The sequence below is a fragment of the Heteronotia binoei genome, chromosome 21 (genome assembly GCF_032191835.1).
Source record: "Heteronotia binoei isolate CCM8104 ecotype False Entrance Well chromosome 21, APGP_CSIRO_Hbin_v1, whole genome shotgun sequence".
Taxonomy (NCBI): domain Eukaryota; kingdom Metazoa; phylum Chordata; class Lepidosauria; order Squamata; family Gekkonidae; genus Heteronotia; species Heteronotia binoei.
This window is the reverse complement of record NC_083243.1, coordinates 173,250,307-173,270,433: the sequence shown is the minus strand read 5'-3', so window position 1 is coordinate 173,270,433 and position 20,127 is coordinate 173,250,307. Positions and strand designations below refer to the sequence as shown.

Genomic DNA, 20,127 nt, shown 5'->3' with positions numbered 1-20,127 from the left:
AACTGGTAAATCTTTGAAGTGGGGGGGGGGGGCACAAGCAGAAAATATAAATCTTTGCCCATTCTGCCACAAGAGTCTCTGAAATGTAAAAACTGCACCAATTCCCCTGTGATAGAAACAAAGTGAAAATGTCAGCTATGGATGTATAAATCCTTCTAAATACGCTTTGCCTTGTCTAAGGGACAAGTAAGTTGCAGTTCCCTGCTTTTTCAAACGAAAAAGAGATTTGAAATTGACAATGTTTCCAAACTGTTTGTAGTCTAGCATCACAAACTAAAAGCTATATTTAAAAGGATAAAAATTACAATTTTTTGTAAGCTGCCTGGAATGCACAATGAAAGTCAGAAATCTGCAAACAAATCTCTCCCCTCTGCAACTCAGAAATCCATTTATCATACACATAAGTTCTCTGCAAAACATTATAGTACCTGTCCTTGCTTGGGTGCATGCAAGTACACACCAATATAAAGCCCCAGTGTCTCAGAATATGCCAGCTGTAGCTTGTGTCCAATTCCAGCAGCAAGCCTCAGGTCTTTACTTACAGGCACAAAGTCCAGCATATCAGTCACCATCAGACACATTTGATCCTGCCAAGGTAAGATGCCAGATAAATAACACAAAGCGGCTTGTACAACAAACATTTAAACTGTCAAAACAAGAGATGGAAAAACCGAACAGCCGGATTTATGAACAGTTCACAATACTGCTTTTAAAGAATTATTCAAATTATACACTAAATAAAACAGAATATGTCTAAGAGACCGATTACTGGAATTGGAGTTAAAACAATCTCTGGCCAAAGTTGGGGGGACGTATATCCCAACCTTTTTTACAAGTGATCTTAAATGTGCCAGGTATCTAGAAAAGATACAGCCAATTAAGATCAGGCCGATGCTGTCCTTGGCACGCCTGAACATTCTTGACACAGCAGTACTGACGGGCCGTTTCCACAAGATCCCGTTAGAAGACAGGATCTGTCCGTGCGGCCTGGAGGAGGTCGATACAGTTCCCCATCTCATTCTGAACTGTCTTTTCCATACAGAGGCAAGGTACAGACTTCTGCGGAACCATCTAATGCTAGCTAAATCTTTAAATCAGGCCCAAGTCATTTACTTCCTCTTAGGGGATGGGAGTGATCAACTTTCTCTGGATCTTGCTAAGTTTCTATATGTTACCGACCTTGACAGGAAGAAATTTAATGCTGTTTGTATTTGAAAGAAGATGCCCTTAGTTAAGTGTTGCCTACGTCAGATAATTTTATTACTATTTTGATGGTTGTACATAGTTTTATATTGTTATGTTATATTTTAGCTTGGTGTTGTGTTGTACTGTTATTGATGAGTTGTGTTGTTGTTGTTGATTGGCCTAGAGCCGCAATAAACTGACTGACTGACTGACTGTCTAAGACACAAAAAGATGGCATCAAACAATTTATTTTCACAGCTTAGCAGAATGTTATATTTCTAATCAAAATGTAAGCATTGCTTATGTCACAAAAGAAGTCTTTATGAAGGTGCTTGAAGGGTGAAAAATTGCTGAATGTGAGTTGACAAGAGATACAAATTGATTCTAACATAATAAAGAGGTCATCGGCGCTTGCTTGCTTTTTTTCTACTCCAACTTGAAAACAACTCTATTAGAACAATTGACTCACTAAATCAGATTATCCCCCAAAAAGGGCGCAATCATACACCAATTGAAATTTTCATTACAGATTTCCAGTGCTGAAAAATGATGGATCATGCTGCTAGTAAAATATGGTTAGTTTATTTGACTCCCGGCCTCCATGACAAATGGAGAGGTTTGTATGCTGAATTCTTATTTATTTTATTCATAACCTGACTTTCTGCTCAATGGAAAGATGAAGTAGCTTACATCATTTCTCTTCTCATTCATTTTATTCTCACAACTCTGGGAAGTAGGTTAGGCTGTGTAACTGGCCGAAGGTCACTCAGAAAGTTTCCATGACAGAATGGGGATCTAAATTTGTCTACCAAATCGCAGACTGACACTCAAACCACTACAACACATGGGCACTCATTCACATTTTCCAATGTATGTAAATTGAAAAAAGGCAATTTTAGCTGAATTTTTAAATTATTTTTAAGTATGTTAATGTCATGTCAGGGGGTTTTTTGCAACTCCACCATGTGTGGAACTATGAACCTATATTAATTTACTATCCCAAGAATTGTGAAAAGATGTTTTACTGATACATTTGAGTTCCAGAGAATGACATGTTGTTTGTGCAGTACCTTAGAAAAGCACTCTTATTGTAAAAACTGATTTTAAATAATATCTCTTCCCAATGGCTTCCTAAAGTAGAGACATGCACACACTAAAAAAAAAAAATTAATGTATTTTTCATGTTTGGGCATATGGAATCTGAAAAATATTAGTATACATCATTATGGTATTGGGATTCGGGAAATATTTAGGATTGCCAATTTTTTTAGCTGCATTATACCCTGTGGGGACCGTTATAAACTAATGGTCCCTGTAGGCAATAATGGAGAATCAATCTGAGGGTGCCTGGGGCTCTGGTGGGGGGGATTGTTTTTTTGAGGTAAAGGCACCATATATGCAGCATAGCTACTGGTGATCTCAAAAAAACCTCCTACGTTTCAAAAAGATTGGACCAAGGAGTCCAATTCTATGGGCTCCCAGAGAAGGTGTCCCCATCCTCCATTGTTTCCAAGTAATTCTTCTCTCCAATGGAAGGGAGGAAGGCAGCACATGAACTCCAAAGGCATTTAAAGGGACTGAGAACCTGTTAGCCTGGGTGAGCAGAGAACAGCTCACTCTGATTGGCTGAGCCACAGCCATGGATACCAAATGTATCAATTGCAAGGAGGCTTGCAGTGGAAGAAATTGCCTCACAGTTTAGTTCAGTCTGAGTACTGGTGGAGTTGAGTTGGATATCAACTGGGAAGATACTGAGAACATCCTGTGGGCTGAGTTCCTTGACTGGATTTGAGATTCTGTCTGACAGAGAGTTATCTGGAAGAAGGGGCAAAACCAGGCTCTTTCTGTGTGGAAAAACTCTCCGACTGGTGGCACCACTGTGTCACTGGTAGCAGAGGGAAACTGAAGACTCTGCTGAGGAGATCTGTTAGAACTTCAGGGCAGCCTCCTGGTTTAATTTAAGAACACACCAACACGCTGAGGAAGACACTAGATTCTTGCGGCTGAGAAGAAATCCCAGGAGACAGATAGGAACACTAGCTGGGTGGGACTGAAACACATGGGATTGAGGGACTGGTGAGATAGAACTCAAGGCTGTGAGTCCTGAGGCATTACTCTAAGGTCTGGGGTCCGCCTGCATGCTAGTGAGAGCATCTGTGTGGGGATATTTCTGGTACAAGTAAGACAATCCTCTGTGTGAAAGGCAAAGAGTGTGTGACCCTTTTTTATTTTATGTTTTAGGAAGCCTGAGCATAGGTTTGATAATCTTCTCTGAATAGAGTGTTTCCTAGGGTTAAGGAAGCACTGCCTGCCCGTTTATATGCTTTATATATCGTAAGCCTGCCAGTTTTATATTTTAATAGTATTTCAGCCTGCCAACATCTCTGGTGATTAGAGACTGTTTGTTTCATTTAACTTCTGCCTGCCAATTCATTTGTTAATAACTAGACCAATGACTATTATTTCACTCTCCTCCTTGCCTTCTGTAAATCAATAAATATACTTTTTGGTTTTGAATTTAAAAACGTCTGGTACTTAGTTATTTTCTGACTGGATTTTATTTTGTGTGCCTGAGGTAGTGGGTGAAGGTGACAGAAAAAGACACACTGGTCACTTTCACCACGCTGACCCTGACTGGTACTTCACAGAGCCCTTGAGAGCCAGTTTGGTGTAGTGGTTAAGTGCGTCCACTCTTATCTGGGAGAACCGGGTTTGATTCCCCATTCCTCCACTTGCACCTGCTGAAATGGCCTTGGGTTAGCCATAGCTTTAGCAGAGGTTGTCCTTGAAAGGGCAGCTGCTGTGAGAGCCCTCTCAGCCCACCTACCTCACAGGGTGTTTGTTGTGGGGGGAGAAGATAAAGGAGATTGTAAGTCGCATTGAGTCGCTAATTCAGAGAGAAGGGCAGGGTATAAATCTGCAATTATTATTCTTCTTTTTAAATGTCCTGTAACTTTAGCTATCTTCTGGCCTTGAAAAATCCCAAATTGCTAGCCCCATCAGTGAATGGCTGAGAAAATACCCGTTAAATACCAATAAAAGTATTTCTTGGGTATTTTTTCATGCTCAGTTTATTCCAAGCACACAACCCTATCCTAAAGTTCAGCTTGTATTCCTGAACCCAAGTCCCCTTCCAAAACATTGTGTCATTTACCAGTTCTGCCAAAAGGCCAATCGTTTTTGATGTTGTTTTTCCTATGCATCTGCACCTTAACAGCTGTACAAACACTTTTTCAGACCATTTAACATTTGTTTCCAAGAACCATAAAGCCGTTACCTTTCAGATCACCTGCTTACACAACCCTTGTGTGGTTGAGTCTGAAAGACCCATAGTCACTGTTCCTAAAGGTTCAACTATTTCTACCTCCCACACTAGATTCAAATATTACCTGGGATGAAATGCAGGGTTATCTTTCTATGACTAACTTTTCTATGCCAGTATCGTTTATCATACCTAAAAAAATGCCTCTTTTTGTCACACGTTCAGACAACTTTTGCCCATTTAGTGTTAGGATACATTCCTCTTTTATATTTAGAATATTTATTAATTTTTAAGGTTTTATCTGTTTTAAATGTTTAATTCTTTCATATTTAAATATTGTTTAATTTTTATGCTGGATTTACTGTTGGAAGCCGCCCTGAGCCACTTGTGGGAAGGGCGGGATATAAATTCTAAATAAATAAAAAATAAATAAATTATCAGGGTCGGATCGGGGGGGGGGCAGAGGGGGCTGCTTGCCCCAGATGCCGATGAAGGGGGGGCACCAAATCGGGTATGGAATCCACTGTATTCTATGGAACCGTAAGATAGAATGGCCCATAACGGGGCATCATTTTTTAATTTTGCCCCCCCTCAAAAAACATGTAGATCCGGTCCTATTATTACAGCCTCTCTGATGTTTTTCTCCATCGTTCAATCACCCACAGAGCTTCAGTGAGAGAGGGATGAGTTTATTCCTCCTGCGCATTCTTCAAAAAGCCACGTTACCCAAGGGTGCTGAACCTCCAGCTGAAGTAACAGTCCAATTTAAGTTCTATTTGGGAGCTAGCATGAATTTACTGCTGACGCACACATCGCAGCCTAGCATGCACTGTATAATCTATATTAACAAGATGCAACTGACATACAGGACTTCCACTAATCCATGTAACTTGTGCTATGCATTTATTCAAAGTGACAAGTTATCAAGAGTCGGCAATTAAAAAGCATCATAAATCACATGAATAATCAATCACAGCCGCTAACAAGTAGATACGTCAGAAGCAAACGTTCACACTCACTTTGTAAGACCACATCCTAAGTTTATGATCCTGGTAGAGGGCAAAGAGGAAGGCATCATGCTCGCGGCAGTGAACCGACAAGCTAACAGGAAGGTCTGAAAGACTCTGATCCCCTCTGGAATTAAAAAGTATGTTTGATTAAATACAATAAGCAAACACAGATTTTTTTTTTAAAGTCAAAACAACAAGCTTCTTTAAAATTTGTATTAGATAACACCAGTAACTGTGGTTACATTATAATAATGTATCCTAACAGTTGAGCTCTGGGAAAGGACAGCTGAGCTCTGGGAGAGAGCAGGAAAAGTGTGCCGCTGCAAGGGTGAGCCATCTTTTTGAGATGAGTTATCCTGAACCAGAGACATTTCATCTCCTGTCGGCTTATAATAATGTATCCTACTTATACAAATGGATCAAAAACTGGCTAATTAATAGGAAACAGAGAGTGAGTATAAATGGGCAATTTTCTCAGTGGAGGGTGGTAAGCAGTGGGGTACCGCAGGGCTCAGTACCAGGTCTGATGCTTTTTAACTTGTTCATTTATAATTTAGAGTTGGCAGTAAGCAGTGGATAAATTTACGGATGACACTAAATTGTTCAGGGTGGTGAGAACCAGGGAGGATTGTGAGTCACTTCAAAGGGATCTGTCAAGGCTGGGCGTTAACACGACATCAACATGGCAAATGAGGTTTAACGTGGCTAAATGCAAAGTAATGCACATTGGGGCCAAAAATCCTAACAATAAATACAAGTTGATGGGTGTGAACTGGTGGAGACTTACGAAGAGATCTTGGGGTCATGGTAGATAACTCACTGAAAATGTCGAGACAGTGTGCGATTGCAATAAAAAAGGCCAACGCCATGCTGGGAATTATTAGGAAGGGAACTGAAAACAAATCAGCCAGTATCATAATGCCCCAGTATAAATTGATGGTGCAGCCTCATTTGAAATACTGTGTATAATTGTGGTCACCACACCTCAAAAAAGATCTTATAGCATTGGAAAAGGTGCAGAAAAGGGCAACTAGAATGATTAAAGGGTTGGAACACTTTCCCTATGAAGAAAGGTTAAAACGTTTGGGGGAGAAACGTCAACTGAGGGGGTGACATGATAGAGGTTTACAAGATTATGCATGGGACAGAGAAGGTAGAGAAAGAATATTTTTCTCCCTTTCTCACAATACGAGAACTCGTGGACATTCAATGAAATTGCAGAGCAGTCGGGTAAGAACTGATAAAAGCAAGTACTTCTTCACTCAAAGGATGATTAACGCATGGAATTCACTGTCACAGGAGGTGGCGGTGGCTACAAGCATAGACAGCTTCAAGAGGGGATCGGATAAACATATAGAGTAGAGGTCCATCAGTGGCTATTAGCCACAGCATATTCTTGGAATTCTCTGTCTGGGGCAGTGTTGCTCTGTATTCTTGGTGCTTGGGGGGGGAGGGGGAAGAGTGGGAGCTTCTAGTGTCCTGGCCCCACTGGTGGACCTCCTGATGGCACTTGGTTTTTTTGGTCACTGTGTGACACAGAGTGTTGGACTGGATGGGCCACTGGCCTGATCCAACATGGCTTCTCTTATGTTCTCTTAAGGATGGTATATCCAGAATGCTACTGAGCTTTAGATACTGATACAGCTTTCAGTGACTGTAATATCCTGCCCTTTTTAAATCCTCAAGTGCTTTCCTCTATTACTTATACAAACCTACCCATAGGAAGCACATGAGAAATACAATTTCAGTTCAGGTTAGCTGAACACAGGCAAGAGATAGTGAGTGAAATTAATGAAGCTTGAGCTGTAGTCTAACCTCCAGAAAAGAGATTTAGCAATTTAAGGAAATTGCCATTTTTTTCTACATTGTTGGATTGAAACCAATCCACGCAACCCTAATGGCATGGAATAGACAACACATATTTATATAAGAAATATCTCTTCAAAGCAAGATAAAAATGAAATTAAAACCCCACCCCCCTATTAGCTAGCTCAAGTAAAGAGGTTTTCTGAAAATGTTCATGGTTTAGCAAATCACTTCAAGAATGGCATTCCTTGGACAGCAAAGGTGACAAACAAGCAAGTACCAGATATGCCATTGGAAGGAAAAATCACAAAACTGTGACTGACTTATCTTGGCTATGTCATGTGGAAAAACTCACTAGAAAAAGCAATTATGCTTGGATTGGGTAGCAGCAAAAAGAAACCAGGCTACCAAAGAATATAGTGGCCAGACACCATAAAAGTTGGCACCACGTGGAGAGAGCTGGCCGATAGAACTGCCAAGAGTCAAACACAACTGAATGGTTAACAACAACAAATAGTGCATCCTTGCTCTTTGGACTGGGCACACTAGAATACATTCTTGATTTAGAGAAAGTCAGTATCCCACATTTTGAAATACTACTTTTTCATCTAAAGCAATCCTAAACAAAATGACTACCAAGTTCAGCTGTATTTAAAATTTCCAAGAATCATCCAGAGCAAATCATATCAAGTACATTACAGCAACTTATTTGACTGCAATTTATTCAACAGTTTCTCAGCTCAGCATGCACCAAACAAATGTTACACTTATAACAATCCCATAAAATAGACTAGCTGAGATTACTATGGCTGAGTTAATTTTGTAGTTGAGCGGCAATCTGAACTTGGATTTCCCACTTCCAAAATTTAATTTTTATATTACATCAGATCCAAACAAGAGACATCAGGTTCTAATGTAAAATAAGGAAACAGCCTTCTTACTAGTTGGAATTGTGAATGGCATCTTTATTACCTCTGCAACATGGGATTCCACCTACAGCAGTAAACCCAAAAGCATTTCAAGGCTTCAGATATAAGCTAAATGGGAAAGGCTGAAGACCATCAATTCTTGAAATCATAAGAACATAAGAGAAGCCATGTTAGATCAGGCCAATGGCCCATCCAGTCCAACATTCTGTGTCATACAGCAGCCAAATATATATATACATACACACACACACACTGTGGCTAATAGCCACTGATGGACCTCTGCTCCATATTTTTATCTAACCCCCTCTTGAAGGTGGCCATGCTTGTGACTGCCACCATCTCCTGCGGCAGTAAATTCCACATGTTAATCACCCTTTGGGTGAAGTACTTCCTTTTATCCGTTTTAACCTGTCTGCTCAGCAATTTCATCGAATGCCCACGAGTTCTTGTATTGTGAGAAAGGGAGAAAAGTACTTCTTTCTCTACTTTCTCCATCCCATGCATTATCTTGTAAACCTCTATCATGTCACCCCGCGGTCGACGTTTCTCCAAGCTAAAGAGCCCTAAGCGATTCAACCTTTCTTCATAGGGAAAGTGTTCCAGCCCTTTAATCATTCTAGTTGCCCTTTTCTGGACTTTCTCCAATGCTATAATATCCTTTTTGAGGTGCGGCGACCAGAACTGCACACAGTACTCCAAATGAGACCGCACCATCGATTTATACAGGGGCATTATGATATGCTTGTACCCTTCAAATCATTAGGCACACTATATATCCCTGCTCTGTCTGGATGCCTTTCATGTCACTATTTCTCATGTCACTATGTAAATAATCCAGAGTTTCATTGAATAAATTTAAAACAGATCAACTAGAGAAACAGCACATTAAAGCTCCAGCATTTTATCACATCTTGATGACAACTGGGACCTGGGTAAATGGCAAAGTACAAATTAATTTATATGTTCATAAATCACTAAAAGTTGCTAAAACACAAGTATAATTCAAGTAGCAGCACTGCAAGATTAATGGGAGACAAGTTCATTCAAGCCATTCCAACTCTGCCAACAGCTGTAGATAATTCTAATAAATTGTTACAGTCTAGTTTTGTTTGCCAACAAAATTCAAACCTGATAGCTGTTGGCATCCAACCTGTAAGCAAACGCTGCATGACTGAACTCTGTTTCAGCTCCACTGTTGAAATTATCCCTACAAAGAAGAAAATTGATTAGCTAACAGTTCGTTCCATGTCTAGCAAACAATGTAATAAAAGCAGTTAGACGATAATAACTTTATAGGAGTTCCAGAAGGAAGTGTATAAGACAAAATTAGTTATGAAATGTTTAAGAGATTGACAAAGATACCCAAACTGCACTAGGAAAATATAGCACTGGTGTATACTGAGATGAACTGAACATGAAATACCATACTATGTTTTAATATGGACAAATAATCCTACCATGAGGAGCCATCAATGATTTATAAGGAAGGATAAAAACTCCACAAAAAAGTTCCAAAGATAGAACAGAATGAGAAAGGAAGTGTTATTTGGAAAGGTGTCTGCTCAGTACTTCTCACATTCAAATCAGTTTAATGAATGTACATTCCAGTCTATTTCTCATAAATAAATAGCTGATTAAACATTTACGTTATTATAACAGATTTATTCAAACACCATTCTAAGCATCTGGAAATATTTTTAAATCGCCTAGTTTCACACAATAGTGGGGTGTAGCGGGTCAGAACACTGGACCTGGGAGATCCATGGTGGAATCCCCACTCCGCCATGAAACATGTTGGATGGCTTTGGGGCCAGTCCACCCTCTCAGCCTAACCTAAATCACAGATGATTGATGTGAAGATAAAATGGAGGAGCACAGAATATATGCTGCTCTGAGCTCCTCAAGAAAACCTTAGCATAAAAACATACTATATAACTAAAATATAATTTCTGAGACTTTTAACGGCAAGCAAGCTGAAACAAATCGAAACAACTTATATTCTTACCATGAGCATCACAGGGTGGCAGATTAAGAACAAAAATCCCACCAGAGGCAGAAGGAAGAGCAAAGAGTGCTCCACCGTCGCTGCTAAGCCAAGCTGCAGAAGCAGTGGAATTAGCTGCCAGTCCAGGTATTGTAGGAATTACACAGAAGTTTGAAGGATCCCTAAAATGAACTTTCCCAATATCCATAAAAATAGACTGCATTTGACTTTCTGTTATCACCTCCTTTAAAAAAAAAAGTTAAAATAAGTTTAGTAATCAAAAAAAAAAGTCAAATGGTTTTTAAAATTAATTTCTTCTTCTCCTGCAACATTTGATTAAAAAAAAAATACGAACACAGAATACAACAAACAAATTCTTATAACCTATCACTTTCTTCATAGTCTAGTCTACGGCTGCCAATTGTTTACCGAGTTCATTACAAGGTGCTGGTTATTACCTTTAAAGCCCTATATGGCCGAGGACCTGCTTACCTTAAGGACCATCTCTTTCCATATGTTCCCCAAAGAGCACTACGATCCAGTTCACAAAACCTTCTGGAAGTACCTGGGCCAAAAGAGGCCAGACTAAAAACAACTAGAGAACAGGCCTTCTCTATAAAAGCACCCCAATGGTGGAACCAGCTGCCGGAAGAGGTGCGGGCCCTGCGGGATCTTGGCCAATTGCGTAGGGCCTGCAAAACCGCCCTCTTCCGGCTAGCCTTCTAAGACGGAGCTTGGAATAAACATCACGCCATCATTAACATTAACATAACTGAGATAGTAGCACTATTAAATTATATTTTTAGACTGTTTTTAGATTATTTAAATATTTAATTGTTAACTGTATTGAACTGTATAATCTTGTTTTACTGTTTTAATATGGCTTTTGCCATGTCCTATAAGCCGCCCTGAGCCTGCCTCGATGGGGAGGGCGGGGTATAAATAAAATTTATTATTATTATTATTAGTCTATGAGAACCTACTCATTTTTCTCCACACTAAATTTGCTCCCAGCAAATTTTCTAATGATACCAGTTGCAGGATGGGGTATCACTAGTTGTGGGATGGGGTATAGGGGTATCAACTGGTGTCCTCCGTAGGGGGATACCAGTTGTGGGATGTGGGCCATCCGCCTCTGGTAAGTGGAGCTCCTGGCTGCATTAACCCTGCTCAGGTCTGCACTCTGTGCATATAAGCAGCTGTCTTTCTTGCCTGCTGCATAAGCAATCTTCTGAAAAGTGCAGAAGGTAAAGCGAAAATTCTTTAAAAGCAAAGGAAAGTGAGGATTGTGACAACACCCTAACCCAACACTTTCCAGGCACTGAGAGGCTGAGAAGAACTCATTATGACAGAGCTGACATCTGCTGCTTGACTGTTACCTTCTCTAGTCTATTTCGTTCTTTGCTCTCCCTAGAATATCTCTGTATTTAAGTGCTTCTGCAGACAGACTTTTATTTTGCAACTACCATTGTGTGGGGGTCCAAAATTGTTTTTGACAGGGTTAATGCAACCAGGAGGGGTCCTCATACTCAAGAAGGTTGGGAGGCACTGTTATATTATTGTCTGTGCATGTCTGAGGTGGTGCACAGGACACACAATAGTCATGTGGCTCTTTTGGTTGGTGAGAGTTATGAATGTGGCTCTCCACAATGTCCAGAGTGAGGAAGGAAAGGAAAGGTCCCCTGTGCAAGCACCAGTTGTTTCCGACTCTGGGGTGACGTTGCTTTCACAACGTTTGCACGGCAGACTTTTTACGGGGTGGTCTGCCATTGCCTTCCCCAGTCTTTTACACTTTCCCCCCAGCAAGCTGGGTTCTCATTTTACCGACCTCGGAAGGATGGAAGGCTGTGTCAGCCTTGGGCCGGCTACCTGAATCCAGCTTCCACCGGAATCAAACTCAGGTCGTGAGCAGAGAGTTCAGACCACAGTACTACAGCACTGCTGCTTTACCACTCTGCGCCACGGGGCCACTACAGAGTGAGGACCACTGCTTTAATAAGAACACAAGCAAACAATGTTATTGAATATACAATTAGAAGAATTTGGCAAAATTCTAACTGTAAAGAAGGCTGCCAAATATTTGGCTAAGAAACTATGCATTTCAAAATTCGTTCCAACAAAGGCTCGAATCAGGGGGAAAAAAAAGACTCATGTACTTCCTCCTCTCTCTCATGCAGAGTTTATTTCCTATCACATGTTCAGAGCTATAGTTTGCCAGTCTAGTCCTCATGGCAAGCTACAATTAGTAGTTCTCTTCCAAAGGAGAATCAGAATCTCTGTTAAAACAAGTTTCTTTAAAATTAGGAACGGGCATGAACCAGCTCATGAATCTAAATTCATGACAAACCAGACCCTGTTTGTGCCATCCCACCACCATGAACCTCCCACGACCCTCCCAGGTAGTTTCTGGAGGTTTCATGTCAGCAGACACGCTGGCACCAGCAACGGAGCTTGGAGATGGCATTTAAAGAGACCACAGTCTCTTAAAATGCCTTCTTCAAGCACTGCCATGACTCAGCAAGAGAACTCGGAAGATATTTAAACGCTTTCTGTGTTCACTTGTAAATTGCACTGCCACAATGGCGGCAGCATGGTTTGCAAAAACCATTTAAAGGGAATCCTTTAAATGCCTTTTGCAAGCTTCAAATGCACTCTTGTGGTACGGCTTGCAAAAGCCATTTAAAGAGAACATGTTCCCTTTAAATGCCTTTTGCAAGCTGTGCTGCACCACAAACCGGTTCATTAAATGGAAAGGTTAGTGGCTTGTGAGTCCCCATGAACCTTCATTTTCCTGGTTCATGCCCATCCGTATGTTTAATCCTGGCTGGGATTCATGTTTATTTTTCATGAAGACTTGGTTCCTTAAGATTTGGAGACTATTTATTGGAATAACTCAGGACTTATTGAATCACTGGAACATGAACTTAGTTTCTAGATAACATTGTTTAAATGAAGAAGAACTGCAGATTTATACCCTGCCCTTCTCCCTGAATCAGAGACTCAGAGTGGCTTACAATCCCCTATGTCTTCTCCCCCCACAACAGACACCCTGTGAGGTGGGTGGGGCTGAGAGGGCTCTCACACCAGCTGCCCTTTCAAGGCCAACTCCTGCAAGAGCTATGGCTGATCCGAGGCCATTCCAGCAGGTGCAAGTGGAGGAGTGGGGAATCAAACCTGGATAAGAGTCCGCACACTTGACCACTACACCAAACTGGCTCTGCAGAGTATTAGTGTTTAAAATTTGATAGTTTTAACATATGTACATACAAGCTTTATTGTTTTATGGTTATGCTGTAACCCACCCTAAGCCTGTTTGTGGGAAGGGCGGGCTAGAAATCAAATTGTCAACTCTCACAGCAAAGCCAACTACAGATAGTGCTAAACATTAAACTGAAAAGCAAGCGTTATATGAAAGGCAAGGAGGGAGCATATGAGCCTGCAGTCAAGAGGTCAAGGCCTCAGGGAAAAAATGAAAAACGCATCCTAACCTCAACCTTTTCTCCCCTATGCAAAAATGTTGAGGTCTTTACCAACACCCCCTACAAAAAAAACTACTAAATGTTTTTTTTGTTTTTGATTGCCTTAAATGCTTTTTAAGACCAGGTTCTACTCAATCGAAATTCTAAGAACTGTGTACTACAAAGACGATTAAAAACACCGATGTCTGCAATCATATTCAATGTATTTTGTATTATTTAAGTGCAACTGGTTCTGTCTGCAATAAATATGATAATGATAAACTACTTTGTTTCCAATAGTGCTAAGGTTAACTCAATACCCAAATCTTCTACCATACCAAACCTTTAATGGCATAACAATCGCAATTGCAAGAATACACTTGAATACACGCCAAGTTTAAACGTTGGGAGATAAAATTTTAAAAAAGAAACGACGATTACATATGCATTCATACATGGTCAGATTTAAATTTAAGAATATCTGCCAAAAATGTTGCCACAGCCTTGGTAACCTCCCACTTAGTATCATTCAGTAAATAATGGCAGGGCAGCTACACAAAGACTAATTCTAGATTCAAATAAGGGACCTTGGGTCTTTTATTACAAAAAATGGCTCCCACTTCCCACTTTTAATTTTTCCTAACTTTCAAATGGCAAAAACTAAGATGCATATAGTTAGAAGCAACACTCTAAGCCATGGAATCTTGTGAGCAAAAATCTACTTCGTGAGCTACCGACATTAAAATTGTGAGTGAGTGAATTGGCTACTGCATAGTTTGCTCTGGGGCCATCCTTCCTGAGCCAAGAAATGTGTGAGACGAACGCTAAAAACCCTGTGAGCTAGCTCACACCAACTCAGCTTAGAGGGAACAATGGTTAAAAATACCACTGGGTACACCAGTTTTCAGCTTTCTCTTGCTAATTTATTATTTTGTTTGTACTAAATTTAACAAGGCTAATCCTAAAGAGATTGAAGTCAAAAGGATTGCACATACCTTTGTATATCAAAAATATGCCAAACAGAAATAGTATAATTTTACATGATATAAATTATGCATTTTATGTCCCTAACTAGTAACATGTTTAGCTATGAGATACTCAATCCCCCCATTTACATTTTTTCTAAAACCCCTGAGAAAACCTTGCTTCGAATAGTTGGAAAATGTACACAATTTCCAATCACTAAATAATTAATAATCATCCAAATGATGCTTTGGAGAGTCATCGGAACCTAGAATATTCAATACACGTACCATTTTGCCTAAATATACTGAATTACACTTTTCAAGATTTTGAAAAAAACAGAAGTAACGGAACAGATTACTTACATTCCTGTACATCTGGGCAGGATGCGGTAACATCAATCTGTGCACTGTCTGATTGGTTGAGATCAAGATAACAATGTTATTCTGTGTTTCAAAGATATGCACTCCTCCAGGTAAAAGGCTGCAGTTTTGAAATTTGAGCTGAACAACATTGTTCAAAAGATTTATATCCAGGGACTCCTCTACCAGCTCTAATGTGCCACCTGAAGCAGCCCTGAGAAAAAGGAACAAGCACAATAATTTAGCAGTTATAAACTTACAGATTACTCTTTATGGGCCACTATCCAACCCAGTATTGATCTGTATGGAGGCCATGCTATGGATCAACGATACTCAGTGGCTCAGAAGCCACTTGTCACATGCCAGCAGTGCTCTTCTGCTTACCACAGTAGCACTTGTCCCATGTATCAGGAAAGTGGGTAACACCAATGAGCTTGTGATTTGCAGGTGGTTCCCACCTTAAAGCTACTGCCAGAGGGACCAGAGGATGGGTAAAATGTGAGCTTCTGTGACTTGTGGGCTCCAGGAAGTAAAAGACCTTCCCCTCCAACAACCTCCCATCTTTCTCTGCAACCTCTGTATTATCATAGCAGTACTTAGGCAACTGCTAGAGAGCAAACAGGATACACAGAAGACATCGCTCAATCACTGTGGCAGCCACCTGGGAAAAGAGCAAGCTGGCCACAGTGGGGGAGGTCTTATTTCTCTCTGGATACCCAGGCAATCTTTCAACCTGAGTAGCTGTGCTTCATGCTGAGGGGAGGGAGGGAGGGAGGGAGAGAGAAGCCCTTCCTGTCACTCTAGATGAGGTGTCAAACATACGGCCCATCGGCCAAAACCAGCCCGTGAGCTGCCTCTCTCATGTGTTGTGTTATTAATAATTAAAGAACAGAATTAAAAATGAAAAGTGGATTTGTTGATAAGAGCAAACAGGCAATATAAAAACCAGCTACTCCAATCAGTGCAGGACAACAAAAGCTGCTTTGGGGTGGGGTGGGGGGGAAGTAAGCAGATGCAGACCCATGTGGCTCTTCCTGGTGGATGGGTGAAACAGCAAGCAAGAAGGAGAGAAGTCTCTTTTCCACCCAAGCAGGTGTGCATCTTTTGAAATTGGTGCTGCTGTCTCCCTAATGAGTTTTATTATTAATCAGCTTCTTGGAAGCCTTTACACAGGCACCACGCCTCCCTCCCTGTCTCTTTTGGCATCAATCAGAGGCTGCCTGCCCACCTAGTGGCCTCTCTTCCATGTGCTCTCAGAAGTTCCTTTGTTTTGTCCCTTGCTTCTGGCTGCATGTGGCTGGACACACTGAGCACACTGGTGCCTGTACTTTCCAGCCAATTCCAAACACTACACCATCCACCTCTTCAGATCTTCATCAGTACATTGGGCTGCCAGAGTCCCAGCTAGAAAGGAAGGTAGGTATTTGTTTCAAAGAGGTCATGCCAGCTTGCAAAGCTCACAGTGCCCAGACATTTCATATTTCCCCCTGGGTCTTAGGCTCAGAGCAGTGACCATGAGAGCAGGCTGGGGAAAGGCAGCACGGGGGCATCAGATAAATAAACAAGATATTGCAAGAGCTAATGTTTGCGTTTTTTTTATAAAGTTTACATCTCTGGTACCTGACTTCACATTTTATGACACACATGGCCTGGCCCAACAAAGTCCCATTTATGTCAAATCAGATGAGTTCAACACCCCTGCTTTAGATACACAAGGCAATTACAAAGATTACAGTTACATATTTAAGATTAATAGTTATGTTATATTGCTGTATATGTGTGTTTGGCATGGCAGGGCTGCCATATATATTAACTGTATATATGGTTGATGGTAATTGCAAATATGGCCTACGGCTCTCCGTGAGCCAGTATACAGGTCTCACCGTATAACATACCACAAACATTGTGTGTGTGTGAGAACTTTTGTATAATCCTGCAGTGTACCATCCAAAGCTACACGGCTTAATCACTCTTTGATTACATTGGGGAAGATTTGTGCACTGGGACAAAGGCTCCCCCACAATAGCGACCATGCTCCATGCACTTGAGGAATGAAGGAAGAGGTAAAGTGAGCAAGAACAGTGTGTGTATAAGCTTTCTGACCCGGATGTGGAGCAGCCAAGCCAACTCCAATGCAGCCTTAAATATGGGCCTCATAGTAGTTAATCCACTGAATGAACCTTTTCATTCCTTGAAGTAGCACTTTAAAGCCAAGATACACCCCAACTGCCAACAGGTTCAACTCTGCATCAGGATATAGATTAATAACACAAATAGGGATTTGAGAAATTACTAAAAGCTTTGGGGGCCACTCACAAGCAACTCCTTATGAGAATCACAAGTTCTTTCTGCACACCCTTATGGCAAGTAGGTTGTTTCACTAAGCAATCATTTATCACATTCTATCCTCCTCAAGGAAATAGTCACCAGAACCAAAACAAACATGGCTATGAAATTCCAGATCATAACATTTAGCACTAAAAGTAAGCAAATCAACTTGTGAGAGGGACAAGAACATTAATGATAAAACAGAATGGGTAGTATCTGAATAACCATACAAAACTGAGAATTAATTTATTGGCAACAAGCAGATATTCTTTCCCCATTAATTCTATTAATATTACCTTTTCCTAACAACTGCCAAAGAGTAAGCCCCTGTCATTGTTACAAATTCCTTGCCATATCAAATCTCAGTAGTCTACTCTGTGGTCTACAGACATAACGCTTCATGATCAGAATACCAGTCAGTTCTGCACACTGCCATTTAACAGTCATTCTACTTGTTCCATCGCTGCATTTTGCACCTACTGTAGAAACCACTGTCAATCTGGACATGCAGTTCCTCCTTCTCAACAGAGCACAGCAATTTTGACAAATCTTAGTAGTCAATCAAACTATGTAGTACAACTAGCTCCAGTTTGGGTGAGAGATTATTGTTTCTGATGCTAAGCTTCATTACAGCAGTACCTTTCGGAGTGAATTCAAAGCCTAGCACAAGATCAGGGATATGTCCTGTTTGTCTCTCCCTTTGTGCCATGACAGCCATTCACTTGTTCAAATGATAAAGCTGCCATCAGCAAGCATAACCAGCTTGCTGACACTCAGTTTTCACATGATCACTCTCTGCTTTTCTTTCACCACACTTACCCTTGATCCCTTGCACCCTTATCTAAAGCTGATCTCCTATGACGTCTGATACTGACCCTTTAATTTCAAAGCCATTCAATTTTCAGACGTACTTATTAGTAGCTGCTCAGTTACCTGCCACTCTTTGGACATACTTCCTCACCCTAGGATAGGATCTTCAATTGTTTTTAAAATTGGGGTTGGCTTGACACTGTCTGCTGCAAAACAGGACTCAACTGGATAACTGCATAAGTCACTCTCTCCTAAGCCTGAAACTCCGTTACGGGTAGAATGCATAGGCTCTCTCTCTCTCTCGGCTTGGCTTCGCGAACGAAGATTTAAGAAGGGTGCAATAGTCCACGTTTGCTGCAGGCTCGCTGGTGGCTGACAAGACCAATGCGGGACAGGCAGGTCCGGCCACAGCGGCTGCAGTGGCCGGACCTGCCTGTCCCGCATTGGTCTATGCATAGAATGCATAGGCTAGCACATCTGATACTGACAGACAACTTATCTGGCTATAAAGCAGGAAGGCGAGACCGTGTCCCTCAGCACTCACCAGTGGATGAAACGGTTTCTGGTCACGGAGTCCAACTGCCCACTTCTCTGGTACCAGTACCCGCCAGCGCTGTCAGCGTATCGCAGAGTTGAAGGAGACACACCACTACCTGCAATGGTATGGACCAGGGAGGCAGGTCGGTCAGTTCGCGCGCAGAACGAAAGCGCAACCCTAGCAATCATAATCACCACTCAGACCCACCGACCCAAACCTAGTTTGCACCTGGAAGGCTGAACACGAGCTCCCGAACCCTGCGCCGCGTTCTTCGCTCCGCCGCGTTCAGTTCCAGGTACCCTCGATCCGCCAGGACCACAGCGGCCGCCATCTTCCCTTCCCGCGCGCGGAGCCGCAAAGGCTGACGGGATGGTGGAAGGAAGCATGCAGAGCTGTGTTCGCGATGCATCACGGGATGCGGAAAACAGGAGGCGGGCAAGCGTCGAGGGAAGGCGTCGCAGGCTGCTACGTCACAAAAGGAAAAAGTAGGCGTGGTGCTGCCCGCGGAGGATGCCCAGCTCGTGTTCATCTTCATGCGTGTCACGGCGTATTTGGTCAAGGATCTGTACGAAGCGTGCAATTTACTGCTGAAAGTTGTAGCCCAATGCTAAGAAAGTAAGGGTTTACTTCTAGGATTTAGTGTTAGAGCCACAAGATGCAGCATTTTCCGAAGCTAAAGGAAGTCTAGTACCTGAATAGTACCCTACGTATACCGCCTTAAGCTCCAAGAGGGGAGGGGGAGACGGAGTAGTAATACACTACATGAATAGACCTACAACCAGGGCCGTAGCCAAGATTTCAAAAGTTGGGGGGCTTTTTTAAAAAGTCAGGGGGCACCCTTTCCCATCCCCTGCAGGGTTTGCTTCTTCTCTGAAGCTTTCTGGGATAGGGGCAAAAGCTGGAGGCTCTGAAAGTGGACAAGCCGAGGAGCCAGCCCTAAAACTTTGCAAGCAGGGTAGGGGTTTCCTTCCACCTCCCTCTCCCCCACTTTGCAGCCAGTAGCCCCATGCCACGTGGCTTCCTCTACCTCCCTCCTCTCTTCCTGCTGCAGGGCACTGCCCTGCTCAGCTCTCCTGGTTCCACCTGCTGCTGCTGATACTTTGCCCGCTGGTGATACTTTGCCATCTCAGCCATGGCAAAAAGGGGGGGAAAGTAGACTGCGCCCTGGAGGGCCCCCAGGAGTCAGGGGGCAGTGCCCCCACAGGCCCCCCTGTGGCTACAGGCCTGCCTACAACGTTCTTAAATACTTAACAGCTCAACTGAGTGGAAATGTAGCCGTAGCCAGTATTTAAGTGACATTAGCCATGCTCAATTGACTTAAAAAATAAACAGCATATTGTTTGTCCCCCCCCCCCCCCGAAATTAAAGGAACTGTACATATGAACATATGAAGCTGCCTTATACTGAATCAGACCCTTGGTCCATCAAAGTCAGTATTGTCTTCTCAGACCGGCAGCGGCTCTCCAGGGTCTCAAGCTGAGGTTTTTCACAC

At 42.0% G+C, this 20,127-nt stretch overlaps 1 protein-coding gene across 2 annotated transcripts in view; it reads right to left on the bottom strand.

Moving 5' to 3' along the window:
- NUP160 (nucleoporin 160) overlaps positions 1 to 19,016 on the bottom strand; it is a 63,765-nt gene extending 44,749 nt beyond the window's left edge. The window contains exons 1-7 of one of the 2 annotated variants that reach the window (XR_009556569.1): positions 18,864 to 19,006; positions 18,642 to 18,750; positions 14,963 to 15,173; positions 10,198 to 10,420; positions 9,321 to 9,399; positions 5,467 to 5,581; positions 429 to 587 (exon numbers count right to left, since the gene is read on the bottom strand). Coding sequence is in view for 1 of the 2 variants with exons in the window: in XM_060261974.1 (XP_060117957.1) it covers positions 429 to 587; positions 5,467 to 5,581; positions 9,321 to 9,399; positions 10,198 to 10,420; positions 14,963 to 15,173; positions 18,642 to 18,750; positions 18,864 to 18,966 (999 nt within the window). In the remaining variant the exon portion in view is untranslated. Of the gene's footprint in view, positions 1 to 428; positions 588 to 5,466; positions 5,582 to 9,320; positions 9,400 to 10,197; positions 10,421 to 14,962; positions 15,174 to 18,641; positions 18,751 to 18,863 lie in introns of both variants that reach the window. The other variant, XM_060261974.1, reaches the window with a different exon arrangement.
- Between the last annotated feature and the right edge of the window lie 1,111 nt (positions 19,017 to 20,127).